The 18,842-nt window shown below is 45.9% G+C and overlaps 2 protein-coding genes across 2 annotated transcripts in view; one reads left to right on the top strand and one right to left on the bottom strand.

Moving 5' to 3' along the window:
- Window positions 1-18,842, bottom strand: part of LOC135903013 (Na(+)/H(+) exchanger protein 2-like) — a 216,485-nt gene that overhangs the window by 111,487 nt on the left and 86,156 nt on the right. The gene's annotated exons all lie outside the window — the stretch shown is intronic.
- LOC135903018 (uncharacterized) lies at window positions 1,903-17,211 on the top strand. Its single transcript, XM_070533659.1, has 5 exons — window positions 1,903-2,023; window positions 5,615-5,691; window positions 10,415-10,719; window positions 14,193-14,332; window positions 15,012-17,211. Exons 1-5 carry the CDS (start codon window positions 2,007-2,009, stop codon window positions 15,379-15,381), a joined length of 909 nt encoding a protein of 302 aa, XP_070389760.1. The 5' UTR covers window positions 1,903-2,006; the 3' UTR covers window positions 15,382-17,211.

Genomic DNA, 18,842 nt, shown 5'->3' with positions numbered 1-18,842 from the left:
GTCGGCATTTGTGCGCTGTCCAAAGCTGTCGGCAATCTACAAAGACGGTTTAAACGCGTGAAAAGCTTCCCGGTTCATGCAGTACGTGTAGTGACCTTCATCTGTTGACTACCACTCACGTTGACTACCACTCACGTTGATTACCACTCACGTTGATTACCACTCACGTTGACTACCACGCACGTTGACTACCACTCTACATACACGCAGACGCACCAACAAAGGAATACAGGGTCGATCGAAGCAGATTACGATGGCACGCACGCAGAAAGAAGCGCGGTCAGGCACGGTCGCGGACGCTGCGAAGGAGCGAAACAGTAGAGTTGACGTCACAACACCGCGGTTTCCGGTCTCCGCTCCGCTCGCTCACTCAACGGGGGGCGGAGCTACAGCGCAATTTCAACCGACGATTACGTGTCTCCTAATTGAAAAAAAAAAACCCAAAATTTACCTACATGGTTTATAAGGTTCCCGCATTCGTATATGGGCGTCTTATTGAATTCGACAGACTCTTCAGCTTCCCTTTAAACTTCAATTTTTCTTTCGCTCCCCGGGCGCCATTCACTACCACAAACACAGATATCTACAATAGTCAACGCACACTATTGATAACCGAGATACTTATGCAAATTTCAATTGAATTTCACAGGCTGACAAAACGGTCCTGATTTTGAGTTGACATTACGGCATAAATAATTTTCTGGAATAATTGCAGACGAACGGGCAGAGGAGTCGACGTTTTCAACATTGAAGTAATTTCAGCGCATTCACGTATCTTATCTAATGTGCAAAGTGTGAGCCTCTGTCTTCATTATACTCTTTCAATCCCCTTTCCCCCTTCCTCAGTCAAGGGCTACAGCCTACGGGGCTCAGCTTGGTTAACTTCCCACCTTTCCCTTATGACTTCTCTCTCTCTCTCTCTCTCTCTCTCTCTCTCTCTCTCTCTCTCTCTCTCTATCTATCTAATCGAGACACGCTGGCACGAAACGACTCGACAGACATTGACATAGATTTACATTGATTGAAATATGCTGATTTCAAAGTTGGAACGCATATACCACCGGATAACTTTAAAACACCACTGTTGCCAACCGGGCTCAGTCCTGGTTAACCTCCCTACCTTTCCTTTATCATTTGCTCTCTCTCTCTCTAAAACACCACTGTAAATTGCAGAAGATAATTCGTGAGAAATACCTCCAAGTGATCTCTAGGCGCCTTTAGTGAGTCTCTGGGTGCCTATAGGTTACTATGTACCCCATGCAAGTGTGCGCGTGGTGAAGCGACCGATCAAGATGTCTGCTGCGCTAGAAAACGTGTGACATTAGCTGTCACTCAATGCACAGCTGCAGCTCACGGTATCGTTTCGACCGCCAGAACATCACCTTCCGAAGCGGTACTGGCCGCGTAGTTAAGGTTCTTGGGTTTTACCATCCGCAACCTCAGTACACGGGCACTTCTGTGTTCTGCAGCCGTCGCAGTACGGTCCCCCAGGGCGTAGTCGCACGGTTCTTGCTCCCGACCTCGTGATGAACAGAAAGGAAGTGACGATAGAAGTTCTGGCAAGTGTAGATTACAAGTCGAAGAATTTATGTTCCTTAAGTCAAGTCGAGCGCTAGCCCAATGCCTTTGCAATGCATGGGAGGATTCGCCGCGATATATCCGCGGAGGAAACGAAAGAACACGTCGTGTCGGGAAACGAAGCAGGCTTGTTTCCGAGCTCTGACGGCGGGTCGCCTATAAAGGGGCCCGAGCCGCACGCACGCTCTCTTTGCGATTTTCGCGCCAGGCGCTGCACTGTCCAACTTTATTCGCGATCCAGTCGCGTCCCCGATCACACCTTTACAATGCTCCTTCCTGTTTGCTGCTCCTTTCACGCTTGCGCGAAGTGCCTCTTGACGCGAGCAAAGAATTACATTTTGGCAACTTCAACAATCCTTCTAATCCTCGAACTGCCTAGGTGCCCCTCCCAAGGAAAGCTTCTACAACAAGCTCAAGTTCCCTCTATAATGATGAGGCTGTTCACGTGAGTGACTGGTCACTGAAGCCTGCAGAAGGCTTTACGTATTATGGCCATACTTTGTGCCATGGTCTTGTACCACTAGTGTTTTGAACTTTGCTAATAATGTCTGAGTATATCTGTAGTTATTTTCTGAAATCTCTTGCTCATGTTTAGAACACATGAAAAGCTTAATACTGTAAGGCCATACGAGTTCATGCTCCAGTTCAATGTGACTGTCACCATGTTTGATTTATAATAATTTTTTTCCATAAAGCAAAAACAATAAACGTGTTGTTTTTGCTTCAAGGTTCAAAATTGCACAGTAAATTGCCTTACAGCCTTAACAGCAAAGCCTCAAGACTTTCTTGAGTTTTTTCGTTTAAAGGTGTCTCGATTTAAGGGTGTCCCAAGGCTTCCTTGAGACACCCTTAAATGTCGCAGTTTTCTTCTCAACAGCATAGCTGACGAAAACACATTTGATGACCATCTTAACTATTGCTTATTGTACGGATGGCTTATTTTGACATGTTATACCTTGTAACGGTATAAGAATCTAGGGGAGTTTTTATTTTGGAAGTGCAATGACCCTGACAGTGTTTTAACATGATATTGCCGAGTTCTGTATTTATATGATGCTGAATTAAGAGTCATGTTATGCACAAGCGCACGAAATCATATAGGAGCACATTTCGCAACTGGGCACAGATGACCGAGTCTTGGCAAAGCACACAGGCGCCTCACCGTTCCGATCAGTGCCTTTCAATGTATGGCTGTAAATATCATTTAATTGGGTAGCTTTAAGGCAATGTCGCAAAGTGGGCCGCAACTTGCTTCACGTCATTAGGGAGTTTTAGATTAGGGTACGCAAGAGGCTTGCATTCCGCTTGCGCGCGCAAGCCTCTTCAGTCCCAACAAAACCCATGCAGGCTTTGGATTCTTCTGTACGGAAGCTCAATCTAAATTTTGACATCTAAATCTAAAGGACAGTGTTACTTGCTTTTCCGGCTATTCATTCTCATGTGCCATGTAGTGTACGCAGTTGGCGCTGTCATCTGATTAGAAATTTCTCATATTGTTTTCTGTGGTGATCATTGTTTCATTTCATTTATGAACGTATTAACCTGGAATGGCATAATGGGTGTGCGCCAAACAAATCTCCCCAGATTTTAATACAGAGTGTCTCTCCATACTGTCCACGCCACCGCGTATATACACACATGGCTATAAAACGTTTTCATTGTTGATATTGTTTGATCAGTGGCTGTTGATACAGAAGACTTTGTAAAAGCTACATCCTCCTTGCTAGCGCATCTTATTCCTGTCTGAATGGGTTAATTTACTATTTGCACCCATGATTGTCTGACGTTTTCAAAAGTGTAGTATTGTGAATTGCTCCACTGATAAGCGTGTTGCTTCATATAAAGCACCTAATTTGAGCGGTGTAGATCTGTTGATTACAGACGCATGAACCGCCCTTAGACACATAATTTCCTTTACAGTGCTACTTGCTGATTTATTAAAACTTTTACACTTCATGCTGAATTATTGTATTGCTGCTTGGGGTCAGACACGGTGTCCTGAAGCTTTTGAGGCAGAAAGGAGCTATTCATTGGGGGTCGTTTTCTTCTTAAGAGTAATTATCTCAAACTCTCGTCGTAAAAAGTGCAAGTAGAGACAGAACAAAAAGGCAATAACGTTTTCCTTTGTGTTTTTCCGACAAGTACAGTGTTATCTACGTTGTATTACCTCTAATAGCATAGCATCTTTTCGACATGCATATAATGTCAGGGCGCTCAACTAGAAAACGAGCACCAATTCACTGTGGGTGTTCTGAGCTAATTGTCAATTTTGTGGATGTAAGTGTCGCCGGGAGTCATGATCAACATGGTTGCCACTTTGCAAATAAGTTTTTACTACGCGTTTCTGCGTTTAGAATCTACGGACTGCGGTTTTGGTGAACTCTTGGCGTTTGTTCTTGCGGTGCTGTTTCTTCATTATTGAGCGCATTTGCCAGCTAAATGTCCCATTGTATAGCAGTAAGCGCACCATTATCTGAGTGTTTTTATTCGTGCTTCCTTTTTTGCGATTTTTGCCAAAGAGAAGGTTATCCGCAATTCCTGCATATTAGAATGCAACGTAAATTTCGCTAAAGCGAGAGGCTTCAAAACAAGGCCTCCGTCTCGACCCATCACTTCTGTTGCAGTATTTTAGCACAGGAGCAGCAGCTTCTGCGTCGCTCACTCTGGTTTGCTAGTGCCAAATAGATTCCTCCTGAGATAGAAACAAGCTTTAATGATATGCTGGAGATGTTAGCCTGACGATCTCACCCCTGACGTATGCAGGTTAAGCTCTATTCGTCCTGACAATGCACGACTTTTGTTTTGCTGCAGTAAAACTTGAGCGAACATCAGAGGATCCCAGGAACCTGTCGTCTCAAGGGAAAATTTATGCCGCCATTGTTCAATTGTACCTCGATATGAATTGAAGTGATTGTTCATCAAATGTCATTTCATTGTGATTTGCACACTAGTATCGCCGTCATGAATACCTTCGAGTTGAAACTTGGAAAATTGTTTTGCGTCCTCGTAAGGATGCTCCCTTTTATTCCTTTCTTATCACCCATCATGGCCTGTCGGTGCCGGTGATAAGGTGGCCGGTCGGACCATGATGAAGCACGGAAAGGAATAGCAATGCAATAGAATCGTTATATTACATAGCCCGACCCTAGTACCATGCCACGACTGACGCTTGCCTGTTGTGTTGATTAGCACTTTTCATTAGTAGTGATGAGCTATTATAAAGCAATATGCCACACACAAATACGGGATGTATCACTCCCAAGTTGTAACATGAATAGCTAAATATCAGTGCAGCCTGTAAGTAGAAATTTTTGCCTAATGTTATTTAAGAAACGTAAATTTTCTGCACTGCAAGAAAGTCAAACGAGCACACAAAGGGAAATAATAATGCTGAACAATGAGTTTTAGTATTTATTGACCGTTGTTACGAAATAATTTTTGGCTGATAGAGCTGTGTCTGTAAAATTATCTATGTACTCACTCTTTCGCTCTTTCGCAAGTATGAAAAAAAGAAAGGTGCTTGAGTGATTGCACTGCAACTTCTAATGAAGATGTACAAGAAAAAAAAATTTATTACTGTGTGCTTTTTTACTATTTGCGTACAAAAGTACTAGCCACTAGCGGTTGCTTTTGTCTAACTGGTGCTGCTGTTTAAGGTCCATCAACTTTATCCGAACCCCACGTCTTGGGCTATAGGCTTGTCTGAACGGATTCCAGTTTCAGTTGGCCGATGAACAAGGTTACGAGTGATAGTGATTTATCAGTGAACTGCAGCACGAATGAAAATTGGTTAAATTATGCAAAGATATTCATAGGAAGCGAGTGTTGATAATAGATTACATACAAACTCCATAACGTGCAGCGCGTAGTTGCAGGCTTACAAAAGCGCGAGTAACATATAGCTGCTATCCTGCTGCTCCTCCCTCAATACAGGGTAGTCAACCGCAACCTATTGCGGTTAACGTCCCTTTGTTTATTCTGTATTCTTCTCTGGTGCTAACCTTCCGTGCTTCTTATCTTTCTTTTGTGCTTTCAGGAAAGATGCCCCCCAAAATTGCTACTCAGAGCGCCCAGTGATCAGCATTCCTGCCGATGGCTCCTTTCATGATAATGGTAAGCACGGAGCTTGCACCAATATTGCGCACTTGCAGTATCAATTTGGTGTCAAAAGGGCATAAATTGGCTCTATGTTTAGCTATCCATTATTTAACGCTGTGCCTAAACCGTTACTTATTTTACTCGTTACTTTGAGTGCTTATGGCACGCGGTCAAAGGTTCAACTTTTCCTTATACAGCTGGTTAAGCTTACCTAATGAGGCACGAAAGGCCACGAAGCTTTAAGGGCTTCATAAAGTTTACAAGTTTACGAGCCGGTTTTCTTGAAGAACGATACATCAGCCCAAAATTTGTTTGTTTGATGACACATTATTGTGGTGGCACTGCGACTCCGCGTTGACATTTGTGACATTTTCTAGCCGTTCCATGCTGCTGGAGCCTGTACCCGCGGCGTAGTACAGCAAAGCAAACTGTTTTAGTATTGACGCGTGCTCGCTGACATTTTGACAAAAATCAGATATACAACGTTTTTTTATTCAAATTGAGTTTTTAGTGAACAAAATCCTGCTAATGTTTTGAGGGAAAAGCTTGTGCACCACAAGGTAGACAGGCTAGCGGTTAGTCAATAGGTCTCTGTTGAGTTTCAATTAAGCCTCTGCCCAGGACCGTCCTTGAATGCGCATACTCTACCACACGAACCGTTAGGTGACTTGCTATTTTACCTCCCCCTCCTCGCCCCTCAGATTTCAACAGATAAGACATAAAAATATGTTATTAAGGCGAAAGCCTTTCTAGGCTCATGGTGAAGTTTGTGTCAGCAGACCTGACCACCCGAGTGCCCGCCGAAGCATCATCACGCCATATGAAGACAGATTAAAGACATACTAAAGAATGAACAATGATTGATAGTGACAGTTAGAAAGTGAATGATAACATTATAATAGAGATTGGTAAAGGTTAATAATAACTAGTAATGACTAATAACGACTACTAATTACTTGTAATGACTACTGATGGCTATGATACGACCAACAAGTCTAACGACGGCTTGTAATGACCACAATTGATTAAAAATTACTAAAAATGCTTAGTAGTGAGCAGTAATGACTAATGATAACTGAAATGACTTTTAATGATTAGTAATGACTACGAAATGGCCACCATGTCTAACGACAACTTGTAACGGCTAAAATTAATTAGAAATGACTAGAAATGCTTAGTAATGAAAAGTAATGTCATGCAATGACTGAAATGACTTGTAATGACTACTACTGACTACGAAATGACCAACATGTCTAACGACGGCTTGTAATGACTACAATTGATTACAAATGACTAAAAATGCTTAGTAGTGAGCATTAATGACTATACGAAAGAAGAGAAAGATAAGTGGCAAAGAGAAAGAGGCGGATTATAAGAGGATGGAGAGTACGCTTTCGCCGTTCACCTCGTAAGAGAGATCTTAAGAGACTCTGTAATTTTCGTTCGAACAACATGTGTGTACTTGCGCAAGGAAAAAAAAAAGAAACAGAAAAAGCCCGACGGAACCAACGCAAGTGCGCCATTTTTGGAAGCGTGCACGCGACCCTTCGTTCTTAGCCTCATTCACCCTTCAGTTCTGCGCAAGCAGGTGGAAAGGAGTGGTGGTGTAGCTGCATGGCAAATTGCGCCAGCCGCGTTCCTTTCTCAGAAAGAACATCGCCCGTTCGACCAGGGAACCGCGTATTTCAACGGCGGCTATTGGCCCAAAGCGAAACGAATGCCCGTTGCGCGAGTCAGTCTTTTTGCTCTTTGGTAAAGTAGGCACCTTAGTTCGCCGGTTAAAGCAACGCGCTTCAAGTACCGCTTGCTTATGCATCTTACGAGTCCGATTGTGCATTCCTTCAGCGAAGAATCGAGTGCTATATAAGATAGGGTTTTGAGCCGTCACCTGGCTGTTTCGAGCTTTGTTACAAACGAGCTTATTAGTAGGGTTAATCTTCAATTCACATACTCCCGCCTTTATAGCCGTATGACCCTCGCCCAAACGTGCGAGCAAACGTGTTCTGAGTTTAACCAAGCAAGGCGTAACCAAGCAAGATGTAAAGGAAGACGCCGCAAAGTTGCGCGCCCGTGAATGGACCTTCGGGATCGTTCTTTATGAACAGGGGCTGAAGCCACCATACTAGAGGGCGTGCTTTAGAGCGCAGCTCTTAAGCCTGTTTTACGTGCAAGCGACGGCGCGGCGGTGGTCGCGGCGGCTGAGCGGCAGCGCGACGCGTGCCGCTGTGATGCCCAGTGTTGCTTGCGGAAAGTGCCCGTGAGCCGCGGGTTTCAGTGGTCCTCAAGAGCTGCGCGATCGACCTTGGCTGCGCCTTGCTGCACATTTCCATGTTTGTGCGCGCTTGAGCTGCGGATTTCATTGGTGTATTAAGTTGGTGCTCCACTTTAGTGCTTGTAAACTTTGCAAAAAATAAAAACACTGTGTATGGAACGGTTAATGCAGCTTTTTTATTCACATTTATGTCTCTTTTAGCTCTTTATAGACGACAGCTTAAATGTCCTGCTAAGTAGACGCACACAGAATTAGGCACATGGACGCAAATGAATGGGTTGGTTCGTATTTCCGCGATCTGAGCCTGAAGCACGTGCTTGTCTACCAACGGCTTTTGTTTTCGAATACCGCAAGGCGTTCGTGCGCCATCTCGGGCACCCGGATGCCGGGCGCCCGGATTATGTCATGTTGTAGATGTTTCGCTATGGCGTACGTCTTCTGTATTTCGTATGTCAATGTGCTGTTTGCTTTTCTTTTAACAATTTTAACAAACTTTGAACACAGGTTTAATTTGTCTTCTATATGCGATAATAGACTGTCTGTATCTCTGACCGCATCAGCTTGACTTGTATTATGATATCGAAATGCCTGCCAGTTTGTTATCTTTGCAGAGCACCGATAAATTGAAAATCGTAGTCTGGAGTGTTGTATAAGGATAGGAAAATGATCGCTACCCCTTGCTTCAATGTTTATTCTCCATGTTGCTTCACATGCAATATCGTTTGAGCAGAGCGTGAGGTCCAGGCAGCTGGAGTAATTAAAGCCCCTTAGGAACGTCACTGAACCGTCATTCAACAAACACAGACCAGTCTTCTAAATTGCTTGTTTTAGGTCATTTCCACGACGTTCACAGTAGGCGCTTCCCCACATGGCATGGTGCGCATTGAAATTCGCGCAAAATATTACAGTTTTTTGCGCATTTCTGAAAGAGGCCCATCAATGTGGGAAGTGAAATATTTGTAGAGGGTTGTAGATAAACACTGACTATAGGGATATTTACTCGGCCAAACCGAACTTCACATGCTACGTATTCTGGGATGTCTGACGCTGCGGCACCTAATAAGGCTGACGGCGGGTCTCTTCGAACACAGATAATCGCTCTGCTTAGTCCTGAAGATCGAGAGGACGTATAAACAAAGTAGTCAGCTAGTCTAAAAGCGTTGTCTACACCGGCCTCTGTAATACATAACACTGGAAAGGAGAACTGAGCCATCAGTTTTCTAAAAACCGCACACTTAGAGCGAACATTATGCGCGCGTTCACCTGGAATATGGCAACATTTTGATAGCAATTATTCATGTCCCGCCTGCGCTATGGTTGATGTAGTGTTTTGCAATATCACTTGTTTCATCGACAATACGGCCTTGACCCCGAGAAGTTATTAGCTTGTAGAATCGTGGCAAGTATCGCTTTTAAAGCACAAAACAACATCGGTACGATAACTTCAGCAATAGACGCAGAGGAGTTCGTCTGTTTCGTTACACTTACTGGTTGCGGTGTGCTCGTATTATGTCGCATGTTAGCCATGTGGTTGCTCTTCTAACGAGATCCCTCCTGAACTTTTTGTCGAGCTTGCTGTTAGATTGGTGATGTCCCTAAACTTTCCCCTCGATGTTGTGGTCTCCTTGCGACTTTTGCACAGTGCATAGAAATGCCCTGATGCTTAGGCGCTTGTTGTCGAGGTGGTTGCGCTGGGTTCATCGTATTCATGTTTGGTTCCGGTGCACCGCGCTGTTTTGTGCTACCATAGATAATGTCGTGTTGGTATTGAAGAGAGGCCGCTTTGTTCTGCGGACATCCAGAAAATCATGCAGTGTGGGGCCCGTTGCGATTCGCGCACTTAGGTTGTCATTAGACATGTAGTCTTTGTGATGGTGGTCTTCTGCACATATTCTGCAGCGCCTTGTTCCTCGGTAGTTTTTCGCTAAGTGGCCAAACATCTGGCGTCTGGCTGGCCCCAGATATTCCTCGACTGGATGGCTCGTGAAGCCAAGATATACTGGCTCGGGATTGGTCGGTCATAGCGAAATTGCAAAATCACCCTTCTCACAGGGCGGGATTCTACGGTGCTATCCTCTTGACGTATGTAACGGGTCTGGCGTCTAGCTGATGTCACTCCTGCCTCTCTTAAATATTCTGTTAATTGCTTTTCTGTGTATGCTATAGAGGCGCGTTTCTGATTTTGCCAACATTTCGTATGTATGACTCCGGAATAAATGGCTTCATTAGTACTATACTATAGTCTTCATAGGAGCAAGGTCGAGCGAACAAAAGACACTGTTGTATTAGTTGCGTGCCTTATTTTGTCTCCGTGTCTGTTTTGTATCGTTCGCCTTTCGCTCATGAACCAACTAGCTAGCGCAGCAACGTTCTATGGCAGTTGAAATTATGACAGCTGGAGGACGCAATCAGTTGGCGCCCTCGACTCGGCAGCTCTGCTTTGACTGCGCACTCGTCGTTGCACAGATTTGCACGCTCCAGCCCCGTCGACCCTATCTGCAGCTGAGGACACGACGATATTTGTCTTTCCCGTGCTGTTGGACATCGCGGCGGAACCGCCACTGGTGAACCGAACCAGGCTGGCGCTCGACTACCCTAAGGAGTGCACTCCGAAGGCACCTAAAAGCACGGCTGTGCAGGTGTCAGCGCCGGCCATGGCGTCTGGCTGGACAGGAAGCCGCAGGCTCTTCTTTCGCCTGCGCGCAGAAAGCTATGTCGCACCCATCAAGACGTCGCTGCTCAACGGCACCACCGTGCGAGTAACGATCTGGGTGAGCGCCCGTTTAACGGCACTTCGTTTTTCCTTCGGGTTTTGTCAGGACCGCAAGGGTACGTTTTCATTTTTCTAGAAAAGCTCGCTTGCGTGTCGAAGGGCCCTCGTCAGCGTGAGCTGGCCACAGGACAGAGGGTAGACTCGCGATCTCCCTTCACGGCATCGCAACACTGCAATGAGCATGTAATTTGACTTTGCGTTACAGGCAACGAAAATTACACACTGAGTGAAATTTGTCTAGTGTGCTTCTCCCCAAGGCTCAAACACTGCCAGTACATTTATGGCGGCCGTTCTCGGAGTTTGCAGCGCACGTCCAGGTAGAGAGCGGGCGAAAACATTTTGCTGCCCATTTCGTGCTTCTATAGGGTACGAGGCCTGGCTTGCTAACTTCCTTATCTAATCGAGCATGAGCTCTACCGTTGAAACCCTTATATATAGATTTCATTGATTACGAGAAAGCGTTTGATCCAGTCGAAACCTGAGCAGTCATGGAGGCATTAAGGAATCAGGGTGTAGACGAGCCGTATGTAAAAATACTGAAAGATATCTATAGCGGCTCCACAGCGACTGTATATAGTCCCCCATAAAGAAAGCAACAAAATCCCAATAAAGAAAGGCGTCAGGCAGGGAGATACGATCTCTCCAATGCTATTCACAGCGTGTTTACAGGAGGTATTCAGAGACCTGGATTGGGAAGAATTGGGGATAAGAGTTAATGGAGAATACCTTAGTAACTTGTGATTCGCTGATGATATTGCTTTGCTCAGTAACTCAGCGGACCAATTGCAATGCATGCTCACTGACCTGGAGAAGCAGAGTAGAAGGGTGGGTCTAAAAATTAATCTGCAGAAAACTAAAGTAACATTTAACAGTCTCGGAAGAGAACAGCAGTTTACGATAGGTAGCGAGGTACTCGAAGTGGTAAGGGAATACATCTACTTAGGGCAGGTAGTGACCGCGGATCCGGATCATGAGTCTGAAATAGTCAGAAGAATAAGGATGGGCAGGGGTGCGTTTGGCAGGCATTCTCAGATCATGAGCAGCAGGTTGCCATTATCCCTCGAGAGAAAAGAGTATAGCAGCCGTGTCTTACCAGTACTCACGTACGGCGCAGAAACCTGGAGGCTTACGAAAAGGGTTCTACTTATATTGAGGACGACGCAACGAGCTATGGAAAGAAGAATGATGGGTCTTACGTTGAGGGATAAGAAAAGAGCAAATTGGGTGAGGGAACAAACGCGAGTTAATGACATCTTAGTTGAAATGAAGAAAAAGAAATGGGCGTGGGCAGGACATGTAATGAGGAGGGAAGATAACCGATGGTCATTAAGGGGTACGCACTGGATTCCAAGGGAAGGGAAGCGTAGCAGGGGGCGGCAGAAAGTTAGGTGGGCGGATGAGATTAAGAAGAGCGTAAGTTTGGGCACGTTGGTATTACATAAGTTTTAGGTTTTTAGCGCACAAGAAGGGACGAGAGACAGAGGTACGACGCGGACACAGCGATATGTGCGCGTCGTAACCTCTGTCTACCGTCCCTTTTTATGCGCTAAAAACCTAAGAGATTAAGAAGTTTGCAGGGACAACATGGCCAGAATTAGTACATGACCGGGGTAGTTGGAGAAGTATGGGAGAGGCCTTTGCCATGCAGTGGGCGTAACCAGGCTGATGATGATGATGAGCTCTGCCGTTGGCCTAGGGGCGTCCGGAAGACCAAATGTTTTATTCAGAACTTCATATATTTACCACGGGGTCTACTGTGTAATCTAGCATGGCGGAAGCTCTCGTGTCCGACAGGAGATATGTTATCTGTCTTTCGCGCGTTATTCTTAAATATGAGTAGTATTGCTCAGCAGAACCACGGCGCAGCCGTACACTCTAAAGCAAATTCGACGGGAAGTAGCGACAGCTTCAAACTCGGCAGCCACAGTACGGCTTGCGTATCCTACGAGATAATTAAAAGTGTTGACACAGCGCTAAATGGTCAAGTCAGTGGTCAGTGGTGAATATCAGAACTACTGCGTTTGAACATAATCATACAGGCTAGATACAATCGTAAACGCGTAGGCGCAATCCCATATAGCTTTGTTGGATGCAGGAATTTGGCTAATGGAAATGCACACAGACTGTACAATTCTGCAATGTCTTATACTATCGAACTATATTGAGCACGCGCAAGCAAGGCAGAAACCATTAAGGTGGAATCTGCGTGGTGAAAATTGTTTTAAAGCAACGCAGAGCTACGCCTATATAATTAAGGACATAAGGACATGTTGTCTCGTATTCGGTGCTTCATTTCTTATGCTGTCTTGAAGGCATCACATTGCATTAATCAAGCCCCAAAAATAGCGCTGTTACCGACCGTTTATTGATCTACCTTATTACAGCCTAATCAATGCCCCGTATTGTGTTATTTTATTGTTAATATTTTCTTGCGTCAGCTATAAGCTAGGACGCAGCATCTGCCGATCATGACTATTAAGACCTTCCTGGGCACTGCAATATACCTGGTAATACTGCAGCGGACGCAGATGCGAATCGAGCGCACAATAACGCAGAGACAACCAATCTTCCCCTATTGCGTAGTGAAGTCCGTCTGATCCTGAGACAGATTTCTTGTCGTCTCAGCAAAACTACCTGGTTTGACCAGCAAACTAAAAACTCGGAGTTATACTCTATAGACCCATGTATAAACTTATCAATGCCGCAAACTCTAAGAGACAACAGAAAATTTGAAACTTTGGTACACCGGCTGCGTCTTGGTACTGCATTTACGAAACACTTCTTGTACAGAATAAAACGTGTCTCTAGTCCGCAGTGTTCTTGTGGCCATCCAGACGAAGATGTCCATCATCTTCATCTCGAGTGCTCGAAATACGATACACAAAGAATGGTACTGCAAGCTAATTTGTTTATATTAGACAGAAGACCATTCACTCTAAAAAAGATACTTGGCCCATGGCCAATTGCGGGCCTTCAAAAAAGAGCGCTTCTTGCTCTGAAAAAGTTTTTAGAGGACACCAACATTTTGGGAAAATATTAAGTGTTGGATGATCCGAATACGCTAAATGAGTTACATAAACGTTGTTCGTGGTTCATAGTTGTTTTATGTGGTGATCGCAACTTTTACGCAATATGTATAATTCTGTCCTGTACTTGGAGTGCATTACAAGTGTTGTGTGCTTTGGCTGTTCAAAACATCAGACTTTATATATGCGTACGTGGACTGAACTAATGCAGAGAACTTTGCGACTCATGTACTGTTGGACTGTATATCTTTTATTGATCCGGTGTTCTACTGAGTGTTATATTTAGTGTCGCTATTCTCCCTTATTGCGCAAATTTGTTTCGTCTGCCAAGTGACAAGGAGTAGCCGGTGCCACCACATAAAGGCGCCCACCTCTCCTAACATTCACTTCTATTAAAAAAAAAGACCTCGTACAGTTAAGAATATGCGATTCAACTGCTTTTCAGGCGAACGAGAGCCACGGCCTTCCTTGCCCGCTCAACCAAGCCACTGCGAGCCTCATCCTCAATTTCCCCATCTGTCGGCAAAAACCAGTGTCACGTTTCAAGCGGTCCGTCTACAAGCCTAGATCTAGGATACCGGCCACGTAAGTACGGCTACATGTTTCAATGCGCTGGAAAACCGCAGATTAAGCGCATATTTGAATTAACACAGCACAACGAATCTCCAGCTCGTAGGACACTGGATTAGCTGATGAGTCGTATAGAGCGAGTGACGGCTTTTTTTTTAAGTACGAGCCGCCCAAGCGGGGTGATTGCAGTCAGTTTTCAAGGCTAGATGCGTCTGCAGCAACCTGCACATTTCACGCACACACAAACGCATGTTCGCCCGACCACGTGCGATCCAAGGCACTCTGTTAAGCTCTGTTGTGCTATGAGAGCGGGTTAACGTGCGCGATACGACGAGTGAAAATTCTGACGCGCTCTTCTATTTTTGATGGAGATAAGTCGATCCCATCTAGGAGAGCTTTCCGAGAACGGAAACTTGCGCTCTCCGTGAGCTATCGTCTTTAGAACCTATTGTTGAGTGAGTTCATTAAACGTTGTTAAGAGCTGAGATATCTCTGCGCGGGAAAAAAAAAAACGAAACGTTGCTCTGACAATAAAGACTTGCTATAGTGGGCACTCCTCCTGATCGTCTTCCTTGTGCGCGTCTGCGTTTTCTTTTTTTCCTTCTCCGCTTAGGTTTCTTTTCTAATTATCATCACTATGCGGCGTCGGCGTTCCAAGCGCCGAAGCTCTCAGCGAGAATGGCTTTCGTTGCAGCGACGCGCGGCCGCCGGAGGAGCAGCATCTCGGCCGGGCGGTAGTGAACCCGAACGGTTGCCAGGTGGTCTCACTCGTCGTCAACATATGGTCCTTGGGCTGGCGCGAGTGGGTGCTGGCGCCGCACTCATTCACTGCGAACAAATGCTTCGGAAAATGCCGGTTCCCCACGATGCAGCTACTTAACAGCACCAACCACTCGACGCTGCTCACCATGGCCAGCGATGACCATCGGAATTCCATCAACTACCAAGCGTGCTGCGTGCCCATCCGCTACGCGTCGCAGAGCGTCCTCTACTTCGACAACTACGGACACGTGGTGCTCAAGGCGTTCGAAAGCATGCGCGTGGTGGCATGCGGCTGCCGCTGACAAGCCGCGATGCGGTTCGACACGAAGCAGTTGGCAAGTGACGATCGGTCTAAAACGCTATTGGTTATGTGTACATGTCGCGGCGTCGAAGGCGCGCTGTGGCTTTGCGTTATGCAAGGGGCCAGCACCTCCAAGCCGTTCGCGTGTCTGTGTCAAAAGGTAAATGCCTCAGCCCGCAAGAGTACAATTTCCTCTGGGCCTGGCCGGCCTTCTGCAACAAACATGACGCTACAACGCTCTAGCTAACGACAACTGCCATTCTCAATGCATTTGCAGCGCGCAAAAGCATCCGTAACTGCTTTCGCATGTGTCCTTCTTGATCTTTATATTTCCAGTGCGCCGGGATTATCGCAGAAGCCGCTCGTTCCTGAGACAGCTTGCAATCAAGTGCTCGTAAGTTATGAATCGGATCAGTACAAATATTCGCTAACTGACTGGTGCCTGCACCCTTGCCAAACGCTCTAACATTGAATAAAACCAGTGAATACGCTGTCCAATCTGGAAGTTACCACACGTTGTATGTCAGCAGCTGTATGCCCCGGTAATAATGTGGCCTGCACTGCATCAACAACGGACTGCACTTTTAAAATCGCGTAAACTGCTGTATCCCCCTGCAGTGCTCATGTGAATACTGCCATTGTGACGTGGGATTTAAAACAACTAATTAAATAGCTGTTTAACCATCTTAATGGGCTATATGGCTTAATGGCTATACCTTATTGTCCGCTGTAGTGAATGTACGGTGGTCAGAGAGACAAAATGTGGACAGCTTCTTCAATGGTTTTTTTTTTTTTGTGGAGACAACATTGTATCAGTGTTTGTGATAAGTATAGAGTTGGATAACGGTGCAGGCAGTGGTGTCTTTTATGTTTTGTGTTATAGACTAAGCTCAACCGATCTGTATGTTTGGACTGTCGATCGACGTTAGTACGTGCAATACCGCTCACCAGAGGTTCAACTCAAAAGTATATCCCGAATTTGTGAAGCGGCGTAGAGAGCTGTTGGGTGCTGCTTGGACGCTCCATTGTGGCAGCCTTGTCTTTATTTTCACCCTATTTTTATCACTATTTATTAATTAATTAATTTATTTATCGATGTAGTACAGAGAGAGATCGACTGGCCATTTTCTACCCGATATCTCTCCATTGCAGCTTAATTATAACAGAAAAGAACAGGTGATACTGGACAATATTTGCAAAATGGCTTGAATGAAAAAAAAGAAAAGAAAGGAAAGTGTTGCAGATTTATCTGATGTTTCTTTCTTAGTACTACTTTTTCGTTGCCGCGTTGAAAAGTTCAGTCATCGCAATTGCGGCCACTGCGTTGTAACAACCCGTGGAACATACTTAGTGTTTTTTCATTGTGCGTAGACTCTTTCAAATGTAATAAAAATGGGTAGAACTTACTTTGCGAGGCCGAAGAGGCAGATCGATTTCATGCAGTTGCAAGGTGCTGTAAAAACTGTTACTATTAGGACTTGCTTGGCTACTTCTTATATTTAGACTAAATAAGAGTTGATATATCCTTGCGAAGTTGTGTAATGGTTTTTCACGATGTATACCATGTTCTCTTTTTCATATACTAAACGCGTGACTTGCATAACAATGTTTCTGTTTTTTTTTTGCATGTGGAATGTATTGCTGCATCAATGCCTTATTCAACCAAACCCTGTGTACTTAGGGATTCTTCGTTTTCTTCCCCCTGATTTCGCATTTCTTATTTTTTGTGCATGTGTGATGTACGAGTGGCTCGCTATTTATCGCCAAAGCGTGAGCGCCCGGCTTTGTACACCTTCCGATTTCTTCGGCAGTTTTCACCACTCGCTTCCGCCATTATGTATACGTGATGGGAAATTAAAAACATTTTTCTTATTAAAGCGATAGCTTTCCTTGTCTCTTGGTGCGCAATTGGTGCGCGAGTACTATATAGCTTGTTTTCATGTCGACAGCCCATCTTTCCTTCGCGCTTTTGCAGCACATGAGAAACACGGAGACGCACACTCGCAAGTTAATGGAACGTCTGTAGGCGCCGGACAGTTGATAAGTCCGCATGCAACCGCATCCTTCAACCAAAATATAGACCTGCCGGAAAGCGTGAGCCCGTATTCATAAAAGTTATCACGCTAGAACTGTTCGTAAGCGCGAGCCAATAGTGATGTACGACATATTATTAACGAAGGTGTTTAAGGGCTAAAAGCACTTTCAAACGAAAACCTTTGTGAATTCGGCACCTCCTGCATTTATTCATGCACCACCGCCGGTTAGGGCGGTCTGTGGTCTGTAGAGAGCGCACGACGCATTTGTAAGATACGACCGTTATAGAGCACGGCATCTCTTCCCAGGAACGACGAGAAAGGGCGAAAATAATGGCCGACTATGCGCCTGTGCGCACTTCCGCGGCCGGTCTGCAGGAACTTTGCACCCGCACTGTGAGACGGGCCCGACGAGGAACGAGCGGTAACTGCAGGAGAACCGCTGCATGCAGCGGGAGGTGCGACAGCCTCGAGGGTGAAAAACGAAAGGGAGAAACAGACGTCTGCGGCCCATCGGAACGAAAACGACAACAAAAACCGAGGCAAGTTTCATTTCCTACGTCGTCTAAAGGGCCGTTTATAGTCCGACGTAACGCACGCGCGCGCGCGCGCTCGCGCACGCTACGTTACGTTGGCGAAAACGACTCCTTCTATAGTCCGACGCACTGCAGCGCCGACGTAACCGGCGGCTGCCAGCGCGCCCCGACGGGCCCGGCGCAGATTCGGCTCCTGCTCCATTCGCACGCCGGCGCCGCCGACTGCGTCGACCCACAATGCATTGCGTGCGAAGAAAAAGGCGCCAACACAACTCCGCAGACGGCTTTTGCGGACGGCGCGCGACTTGGCGAACCTTCTGCGCATGCTCTGGAGATAGCAGCCTACGGCGCGCGCGTTGATGTATAGAGGGGATGGCATCTCGGCTGGCGCAGCGCAACCGACGTAGCGTGACTGACCGCGAACGACGCTCGCCCGCGCGCCGATAACGTCGGACTATAATCGAGCCTTAACGGACGCGCTCGCCTGACATAATTGGCGCGTTTCGCTCTTGCCTCCTACATGACAAGGATCATTCCTGCTTTCGTTCTCCGTAATGGCCATCGTGTGGTTGAGAAAAGAAGCACAAAATGAGCGTCGGATGCTCTAACATGAGGAAGTGCACCGGCACTACACTCTGACGACGGCGCTGGTCGGCTTCTGAACTTGCGACGGCGCTTGCTGCACTCAAAAGGAGCTTGGCTGCTTCGTTTTCTGCTTCGATTGACCATTGTCATGACGCGTCCACGCATGCGCTACCGCGTCACTACATCTTGACCCAGTTTCACAGCAATGGGCATGGTAACTCTTTCTTTGTTTCGTTGCTATAAATGTGAAATTGGAATTTTAAGTATTTATGATCAGTCCACCGGGTGCTGGAAAACAATAGCTTTCT

This window comes from Dermacentor albipictus, chromosome 1 (genome assembly GCF_038994185.2).
Source record: "Dermacentor albipictus isolate Rhodes 1998 colony chromosome 1, USDA_Dalb.pri_finalv2, whole genome shotgun sequence".
Classification (NCBI taxonomy): Eukaryota; Metazoa; Arthropoda; class Arachnida; order Ixodida; family Ixodidae; genus Dermacentor; species Dermacentor albipictus.
This window is presented reverse-complemented; position numbering and strand designations above follow the sequence as displayed.